Source organism: Amphiprion ocellaris, chromosome 6 (genome assembly GCF_022539595.1).
Source record: "Amphiprion ocellaris isolate individual 3 ecotype Okinawa chromosome 6, ASM2253959v1, whole genome shotgun sequence".
In the NCBI taxonomy this organism is placed as follows: Eukaryota; Metazoa; Chordata; class Actinopteri; family Pomacentridae; genus Amphiprion; species Amphiprion ocellaris.
In genome coordinates, this window is record NC_072771.1 from 4233459 (window position 1) to 4243765 (window position 10307).

Below are 10307 nucleotides of genomic sequence, written 5' to 3' on the forward strand. Positions count from 1 at the left end.
ATTCAATTTATATTTTTAATTTTTATTCTTTTAAAAAATCTATTTATTATAGATGTATTTATTAACATTTTAGAATGTTTTACTACAATATTACTCTATTTTACTGAATTTAAATCAGCAAAATATATGATTATTTCACAGATATTTAATGCCATTCAAAATAAAATAAAAAATATGAACATTTTTATATTTTTATAAGTATTTTTAAGTATTTTTCTGGCTCCCTTGCTACCAGACTTTTACGATTATATTATTACAGCGCAGTGAATATATTATTTAAATATAAATTCTTGTTTTTGTTGCATACTTGTGCTTTTGTTGATTTATTAGATGCATCATGATATAAATTTATGCTGCTCTTAGTGTTAAATCAGTGCAAACCCTCGTTTAATGTAGCATCTGCAAGTCTGAGCTTGCAAAGTATCATCTTCTACTTATGTTTCTTCTTTTTCCCACATATGAAAACCCCAAAAGTCACATTATTTTAAAAATATACAACTTCGATGCTTCATACTCGCCTTACAAAGCGGTCTGTAAGATTCTTCACAAAGGAGTAAATCTCGAACCAGTCGGTGGCGACGCTTCCAGACCTGAAAGGAGAAAACAACAGTCAGTTAACAGCTCATCGGCGGCAGCAGATTGTGTGCTGGGGAGTAAAATACTGTACAGTATTTGTGCTTTGTAGCACAGCCACAGTTGGACATTAACACCAGCCACATGCTGGATAATTGTGTTGGTAAGTCTGTGTGTTGTCGCAGCATCCTCAGCTGTTAGAGCCTCCAACGTTCACAGGAGGCTTCTGCGAATGTAGCCGGACAATATATTCACCACATTTACGTGTTCCAGCTAGAAAACGGACTGGAAGACGTGTTTTCTGACTCGGAGAAGCTGCACAAGAAGACATGAAAGGAGTGGGTTAAGAGAAAGATAGCAGAAGGTGTGAGCGCTCTGTCTTTTGTCTCGTTAAAACTAATTAGAAGTCAGTAATTGCTCAAAACGAAGCATAAATTTTGCGACTTTAACAAGGACGAGGCAATGTTAGGTGAACCTGTAGCCCTTGGCCTCCGCTCACCCCCCGATAAGTCAAACCTGCGGAGGCGGCATGTAAAATGTGCCCTTGATCTAACGACAAAGAGGTAATTAAACCAATAATTACAATTCTATGTATGTGCGGGGAACATAAAACAGAAGAGTTTGACCATTAGGAGGCTCATCTTTCATGCCGCCTCTTCTCTCCTCCCCGCTGCCCAAAGACAAGGTCACTGCTAAAGTAAAGTTCCTCCGACAACACTGGAGAGTCTGGTAGCAATTAGCAGCGGCTAATTAAGGCTAAGTGGCATTTAAAGGGGTTAAAAGTCGTGTTTTTAGAGCTCCTGAAGAGAGTCTCAGGGTAAAGATGTGCTGGAATTCTTTGTTTAATTTGATGGTTTTGTTTGAGATTGTGGAGAAAACATCTACACGTTGTCATCTTTGGTGTGGAAAAATGCTAATAGGTAGTATTTAATCCAGCGATGTCAAACATGCGGCCCACTGACCAAAACGGGCCCACCAGAGGGTCCAATCCGGCCCGCGAGACGACTTTGTAAAGTGTAAAAAGACATTAACTGTAGATTGTAAATTTGTAAAACTGTAAACTTAAAGTAATTTCTAGATCATGACAAGTTGTTTTGATCATAAAGTAAAACACTAAATTGTTCATTGTTCTTTTGTGTCTCATTTTTGTAATATTTTGTCTTGTTTTTGTTGTTGTTTTATCTGACATTTGTCGTTTGTCTCATGTTTTTGTCGTTTTGATTCTCGTTTTTGTTGTTTTGTGTTTCCTTTTTGTCTCGCTTGTGTTTTTTGTTGTTTTTTGTTATTTTGTGTTTTTTTTGTCTCGCTTGTGTAGTTTGACTATTTTTTGTCATTTTGTTTTTTTTGTCATTTTTGTCTCGTTTGTATCATTTGTGTAATTTCTTGTCTTGTTTTTGTTCACTTTTTTGGCGCTTTGCAAGTTTTTAATGAATATTTTTGTTTTGTTTCGTTTCATTTGTCTCATATTTTGTCATTTTGTTTCTCTACTATGCTGTGATTTTACTGCTCACTTCAGATCAAATTGGGCTGACTGTGGCCCCTGAACTAAGATGAGTTTGACATTCCTGCTTTAAAGCATATTTGCATCAATCTACTTCTTTGTATGTTATTTTTTAATTATTTTATTGTATTTACCCAAAGAGAACCCTCTCATTAGACTGTTCAGTGATACTGAGGCCTGTAATTTAACCCTCTGCAGCTGTTTCTGCAGTGTTTTTGTTCATTTTTCACTACAATATAAAGTCCAGCACCTCTATGGAAACAGAAAACCTTCATGCAGCATTACACAGTTAGAGTGCCATAAATCATAAGAAAGTAAGCACTAAAGTTGAATTTCTTTGATTATTTGTTTTACAAAAATCGAAAAAAATAAACCTGGAATCAGGATGAACAACATGTTTCCAGTAGTCCACAGGTGTTACTAATACTGGAGAAACAGTGGCTCCACATGCACTGGGTATTTATTACTTACATCTTTACAACCTCCACAAATTCTGCATCTGTCTCTCTCCTCTGTTCATCATCAGTAGAAAGATGTTTCACCATGCTGAATGTATCTCCAGCAACTTGCTCCTCTGTTCCCTGTTTCTGAGTCATGCTGTATTTATTTCATTCATCCAGTAGCTTTGTTTTTCCTCTCAACCTCCTGTTTTCTGTCTTGTTTGTGTTATTTTGTGTCTTATTTGTCTCACTTTGTCTCATTTTTGTAATTTCATGATTTATTTTTGTCATTTTTGTGTCTTCTTTTAGTGTTTTTTTTTGCATCTTTGGGACAGTTTTTGGGTCATTTTGTATCTCCTTTTTGTTGTTTTGTGTCTCATTTTGGTTATTTTGTGCCTTGTAAATGTCATCGTATGTCTTGTTGGCGCCATTTTGTGGTGATTTTGTCTCCACATATTACAGATATTTAACTATTTCCATGTTTCCAGCCTCTCCAGACTTTTACTCTCTACTCTGTTCGTCTGTAGAAATATGTTTCACCATGCTGAATGTATCTCCAACAACTTGCTCTTCTGTATAGCATTTTTGAACCATGCTGCATTTATTTTATTGATAAAAAAATGTTTAGTTTTGCTCCCAATCTCTCTAATTTGTTGTCAAACTCGTCTCCTCTCTGCTGTGCAAACACTGCCTGCAGTTCAAAAGAGAATTCCCTGAATTTTGGCCATGAGACTTTATGTCATCGCTGATTTTTTGCCATATTTTTTAACGATGCACGTAAAATAATGGCTTTGATGAAATATTACAATTTTATGCTTAAATCACAAATGTTTAGTTCAGGGACCATCGGAAAATTGATGATTCCTCTCCGTTTTCAGTTTCTGGCTTTGACACATGATGTAATTTTGGCACTTTCTTTCGATACAATGGACAAGATAACACAAGATAACAAACCTTACAAAGCCACCAGTAGGTTTTAGGGTTCAAAGGATTAAAATAAAAGAATACAGGAGTCCTTGATTTACGACGTCCTTGACCTACGGTGTTTCGTCGTTACGTCAGAACTGGATACGTGGAACTAGTTGGCGAGCGGAGTGGATGAATACGTCATCATGTGGCGCTATAAGGCAGCTTTGGTCATTGGTATTCATGACTTTTCTGAAGAATTGATTGATATCGTGATGCAGTTCCGACTTATGGCGAAAATCGACTTACGTCTCGCCGTACGAACGGAACTCTGACATAAGTCACGGACCTCCTGTATCTGGATCACCGACTGTCAAATCCCACCAATGCAAAGTTTTAACTGCCCTTTCATGAAATGTTCATTGCTGCTGTGATATTTAACATTTACAGAGGTAAGGAACTTTACTGTGACCCAGTGGTTTCCCTTCAGCAAGTCTTCAAGTTGTACTGGTCATCTTCCCGAACCCGTTTGACCTGAGTGCTTGTGAAGAAGCCAGCACACCATTCTCAGCAAAGCCTGACAATTAAATAAATTGGAAGCAGTATATTTACAAGATGTTTCTTTGGAAAGAGCTAAACAAGCGAAAACTTGCAGCAACACTGACACATCATCCCTCGGTGTCAGAAAACCGCAACAGGGGTTCCTTTGAGCACAAACAATCCTCTGAGCTCAAACTGCTGACATTAAAAGTTTTCAGTCTTATCGCTTCCATCAGGAAATCCTACAGTGGAGCTTTTTTATCTAAAGGGACAAAGTAAAACTTACAGCTGTTTGACGCTCCAGATGATGACAGAAAGACTTTAAAACCTGCACCAAACAGAACGCCCAACATGCAAATGCAGACTAAAATGCAGCCCAAAAGCACCAAATAAAATCTGGGCACTTCTTGCCAAAGCTGTACCAATAATCTCGGCCATCATCCTGTAATTTAGTCATTTAGATGAGGGCGGGGTGCTTTAGAAATGGGTCAGGGGAGCAGCGTTTTTACCTCAGTGGTCCGGAGCGATGGCACGCTTCCAAACCAGGGGAGGACAGGATTAAAAACAGTTGCTGTCAAGGCCGTAAACTCTCTGTAACGTAGCGGAGGTCTTTCTGCATGACGCTGCACAGCTTTCTGCTGAACTGACTGAATCTGGCTGTGAACATTCTGCATGTCTGATGTCTGAAGCAGCACTTTGAGCACATTAAAGACAAAACAAGACGAGCCAAATCTGTGATTCGCACACAACATTGAAAAACCCTGTCAGGGAAGTTTGAGGTTTTATTTCTGGTGACGTTTCAGTGTTTTTAATTTAACTTTTAAACTTGTTCAAGGACTTGCTTCACTGTTAAACAATGGAATGATGCAACTTCACTCCCCAGCGCTGGCAGGAAGCCTCATCTAAGAGAAACAATGCTGGACAAAACCCCAGTGACACCATGTAGCTGACTTGAACACAGCATTTCTGAGGTTTGGTTAACCTTCGGCGGATGAAACTTCTCGATTGGGGTTATGTAAAGAAGATGAGGTTTCTCAGAGTTCCACTCCTGGAACCACCAAGCATCACATTACTAACCAATAATGACATGAACTTGAGTCTCAAGTGCATCCAGGTTGCAACAAACTATGTCTCTTTTCATGCCAGAGGGATTATTTTCTCCAATATTTTGACTTAACTAAAACAAACTGCAGTGTTACCAAACTTCAGATTTATTTTTCACAGCTTCTCTCAGTTCCTGCTGATGCATTCTGGTAAACATTGTGTCTGTTTTCGTTTAACTGAAGCTGCTGCAGCTGCAGACCGAGTTAAAAGTTCTGAGCTGCTTTTCATGCTCAAAACTAAATGAAGTGAAACTAATGGTCGCCTGGTTATTCAGGAAACTAACAAACTGTGGTGCGACCGCTGCAGGAACTAGTTGATTTTCATATATGTTACACTTTGTCATGCTGAGTTTCATGCAGTTTATTGACTAAATTGTCGTGTGTTTGGCCGTATTTACCAATAACTAGACACAACACTCCCTGGTCTGCATCTGTCTCCTCTGAAATGTGCAGATTTATTCAGAATAAGTGAAATCAAACATTGCAAATGGCAGTAAAGTGTGCAGAAACGTGTGGTAAATGAATGAAACATGTTTGTGTTCTGGACACATTCACAGCTGGAATCACCGGACCATGAGCTGCCTTGCACACAGGCACCTCAGCATCGGTTAGAAACCCAGTTTGAGGTGTTAAACTGGAATATGGGGCCCATTAGATTGTGTGAAACTGAGACTGATGAGTTGACCAGATCAGAGATGAGGTGCCACGGCTTTGTGAACCTACTGACACCATTTCTCCTCACACAAACGCACTAAAATAGCAAATATTCAAACACTAACACCAGTGTATGACTATTGAACATCTTACATGACTATGAGCTTAATTTGCTGCTATAACAGCCTCTGTTCTTCTTTCAGAAGGTGGAGATTTGCTCACATTCATCCACAACAGCATCAGTAAACACTGAGCTGTTTTTCACTCCTAGAACTTGCAGGTGTTTTTTGACAACCTGAATCTTTGTGCATGTTCCGAATTCAAGAACCATCCCTGTAGAACTTCTATAAGAGTCACCATCTTTGAGCCATGCTGCATTTATTCTGCTATCAATAATGTTTATTTTGTTCATAAACGTTCTAATTTATTTCTACGCCTACATTCCTCCGATATCGCCTAACTGCTCTGTGTATACACAGCCTGCAGTTCAACCAAAAAGTCCCTGATGCTGATTGGTAGAACTCCTAGAAGTCACCACTAATTGGTTCAACTGGTTAAAGAGAATTAAACAGAAAGTAAAACAGACTGATGAGGAACTCCAGAGAGATTTTGAGTCATCACAATACTCTGAACATCCCCTCTAGAAAGATATTTCACCATGCTGAATGCATCTTCCAACAACTTGCTGACAGTTTGTTTATCTGGGTACCATTTATGAGCATTTATTTCATTGATCAGGAATGTTTAATTTTGTTCATAATCTTTCTAATTTATTAATATACTTATCTCATATCTGCTCTCTGTTCACACAGCCTGCAGTTCAACCAAGAAGTCCCAGAATGTTCGTCATGTGACTTGCTGTCACTGCTGATTTTTTGACATTTTTTTTTTTCATTTTTGAATGCAGCGTATAGAATAAAGTGATTTTAATGAAATACTATGATTTCAAGCATGTTTTTGGTTAATTTTCTGAACAGAACCTTATGACAGACATGATTAGTTCAAAAACCATCGGAAGTTGAAAATCCAATGATATGTTTGCAGTTAGGGCTGCACAGTGGCGTAGTGGTTAGCACTTTCACCTTGCAGCAAGAAGGTCCCTGGTTCGCGTCCCGGCTTTCCCGGGATCTTTCTGCATGGAGTTTGCATGTTCTCCTTGTGCATGCGTGGGTTTTCTCCGGGTACTCCGGCTTCCTCCCACAGTCCAAAAATATGCTGAGGTTAATTGATTATTCTAAATTGCCCGTAGGTGTGAATGTGAGAGTGCTTGTTTGTCTTTGTATGTGGCCCTGCGACAGACTGGCGACCTGTCTAGGGTGTCCCCTGCCTTCGCCCGAGTCAGCTGGGATAGGCTCCAGCCCCCCCCGCGACCCTAGTGAGGATTAAGCGGTGTATAGATAATGGATGGATGTTTGCAGTTATAGAGTTTCTACCTCTGATAAAAAAAAATATGTAAATATGTAATTTTGTAGATACTCCACCAAAAGAAGTTCCACTGCCACTATTTTAAAAGGGCACCATCACTGCATCCTGGGCTTAGCATCGCCTAAAACGACTGTGATTGGTTTAAAAAAAAATGCAAACAAACCAGAGCATTTTCTTTCCTTGCTATCGTAGAACAATAATGAGGTGCAGCCAGACCATTCCACGCAGTTGTGGAGATGGATCTTGCTATGTGATATTATAGGTTGGTCAATAAAATGTCAAAAAAATGGTGAAAAATGTCAATCATTGTTTCCAAATGGCCAGAATGATGCCCTTAAATGTCTACAACCTAAACATATTCAGTTTATTTTCACAGAAGAGGCAGTAAAACAGGAAATAATAACATTGAAGAAGCTGGAATCAGAGAATTTAGACTTTTTCTATTCTTCAAATAGCTGGCAACAAGTTAGAACCCAAACAATCATGTTTAAACTAAGGTTGCAGGGGCACCATCACTGTATCCTGGGCTTTGCATTGCCCAAAATGACTGTGATTAGTTTAAAGAAATGCAAACAGGGTAGAGTAATTTTTTATCCTCTATAGCAAAATGCTAATAAAGTGCAGTCAGACCATTCTACAGAGCTGTGGAGGCAGATCTACCTATCTAAGATTACACATTGGTCAAGAAAATGTCAAAAAGTGGTGAAAAATGTCGATCAGTATTTCCCAAAGCTCAAGACAATAGTGTCAGAAGTCTAGAATGTCAAGATATTCACTTTGCTATCACAAAAGTGGAACAAAACGAGGAAATAATCACATTTAAGAAGCTGAAACTGGAGAATTTTGACTTTTTCTATTATCCAGATAGCTGGCAAGAAGTGATAACCCAAACAGTCATGTTTAAACAAAGATTGCAGGGGCACCATCACTGTATCCTGGGCTGAGCATCATCCACAATGACTGTGATTGGTTTGAAGAATTGCAAAAAGCCAGAGCAATTATTTTTGTCCTATATATAGCAGAGTGATAATGAGGTGCAGTCAGACCATTCTACAGAGCTGTGGAAATAGAGCTGCCTATGTAAGATTACACAATGGTCAATAAAATGTCAAAAAAAATGTTGAAAAATGTCACTCAGTATTTCCCAAAGCTCAAGACAATGTCATCAAATGTCTACAATCTCAAAATATTCACTTTACTATCACAAAAGTGGAACAAAACGAGGAAATAATCACATATAAGAAGCTGAAATGGGAGAGTTTAGACTTTCTCCTCTTAAAAATGACTCAAATTGATGATCCAAATAGTTTGCAATTAATTTAACAGCTGACAACTGATTAAAGCTGACTTGTGCCAGTCCTGTCTATAATATGAGTGCATCCTGCAGCACCACTGTCCACATGGCTGCCAGATGTGCACAACACTGTCCGCAGACTTTTGGACGCATCGGTTCCCTCATCTGGATACCGTGGTTACACAAATGTGCGCAAAAACGCACAATATGTTGCACGAACGCGTGCAGCGGCAACATCTGGAATCCTTAATCAGGTCACAGAAAACGGTGTCACCCACTCAGCCTCCCCCATCTCACCCCTGGGTGACACCAACTCTTCCACTGCAGTGAAACGCAACAAGTTCTGACCCAAATAAGCGCGTTTTTACTGGTTCTGTGGAGAGAAAAGTTGCTTTTTTGCGCGCCAGGAAGCTTTAAGTGAAGTTAAATCCGCTTGTTTTTCCTACTTACTTGTCTAGAACAAAGTAGAGGTCGTAGGCTCCGTGACAGGAGGCTTCTTCTGCCCAGCAAGACGAAGCCAACAAGCCGAGGAGGAGGACAGCAACAGCGGCTGAAGTCCAGCGACTCCTCCGGGGAGGAAGAAGTTTCTCCTCCGCAGGGAAGCAACGTGACAACTTCTCCAACATCTTTATCCTCAAAAAGCAAATCAGTAGAAGCTCAGGGTCAGGAGAGGACTGAGAAATAGATGTGTTTGACAAAGGCAGCTGGATGAGCAGCTACATGTCAAACAACCTCTTCCAAAATATAAGTTAGGAAGTTGGAGCCGCAAAATAAAGGAAATCGCCGCGTCACGTCACAGCTTCTACATCTTCCTGACTCACTGTTCGGTTACTCACATCCTCTATAAACACACTACCTGCCCAGAGATCAACCGAATCACAGCTAACAGCAAAACTTCACCCAGAAAAAAAAACAACAAAAAAACAGAAAACACCGAGGGGAAAAGTTTGGATGCGTTCACGGTCCTCCTGCACGGCTCGGAACTCTGAGCGCAGAACTTAGCGACCCAGATGATGATTCTTATGAAGTTTTTTCTTTCATGAATATGTTTGAGGCCTCAAAAGTTGGTCAAATGTTAACCAAAGACTGTATTTTTAGTAGGAAACTTGAAAACATCCATATATATAGACAAGGTCCAAAAACTAAAAATGTGCTTCTGCTGGATCCATTTAATCATTTATATCTGCTGTAAACTATTGTGTCTGTGTTCTCACCAAATTTCATTTCTATTTTTCAAAGATCCTTCTATATTTAACTACAAAAAGCTTCATAAAATGGAATAAAGCTTCAAATTTAGTGTTTGAAGCTTTCACACTTTTCACACAAGTGTGGGAAGAGTGTGAAAGAGACAACAAATAATTGATGTCAAACTGTTTTTACTTCATTTAAGGTATTTTGATCTGTAAGTTATCATTTGAAATATAATTTTAAGTTACAAAAATGTGACATTTGAAGACCACACTACTCATTCATGGCTGTTGGAGTTTTATTTCTGGAGAAATTGAATCCTTTACCTGATTATGAGATGTTTTTTAAGGTAAAAAAGAAAATATTTCCAGGTCTAAAAACATAAAATTCTCAATATTAAATCAAAAATATTTTTACAGAAAATAAAATAAAATACTTAGTCTTGGTTCCCAAAAGACTAATAACCAGCCTGACCCTCCTTAAAAGTACACAAATCTGTATTTTACTTAATTTAAGGCATTTTAACCTGGAAGATATCATTTAAGATATAATTTTAAGTTACCAGTACAAAAATGTGACATTTGAAGACCAGAATACTCATTCATGGTTGCTGGAGTTTTATTTCTGCAGATATCGAACCCTTTACCTGGTAAGAAGTTATTTTTAGGGTGAAAATGCAAAAA

The 10307-nt window shown here is 38.7% G+C and overlaps 1 protein-coding gene across 1 annotated transcript in view; it reads right to left on the reverse strand.

The window, feature by feature from the left end:
• antxr2a (ANTXR cell adhesion molecule 2a) overlaps positions 1-9357 on the reverse strand; it is a 131269-nt gene extending 121912 nt beyond the window's left edge. Inside the window, exons 1-2 of the mRNA XM_023266031.3 lie at positions 8887-9357; positions 519-590 (exon numbers count right to left, since the gene is read on the reverse strand). Coding sequence (XP_023121799.1) covers positions 519-590; positions 8887-9062 — 248 coding nt within the window. The 5' untranslated portion in view covers positions 9063-9357. The remainder of the gene's footprint in view (positions 1-518; positions 591-8886) is intronic.
• Between the last annotated feature and the right edge of the window lie 950 nt (positions 9358-10307).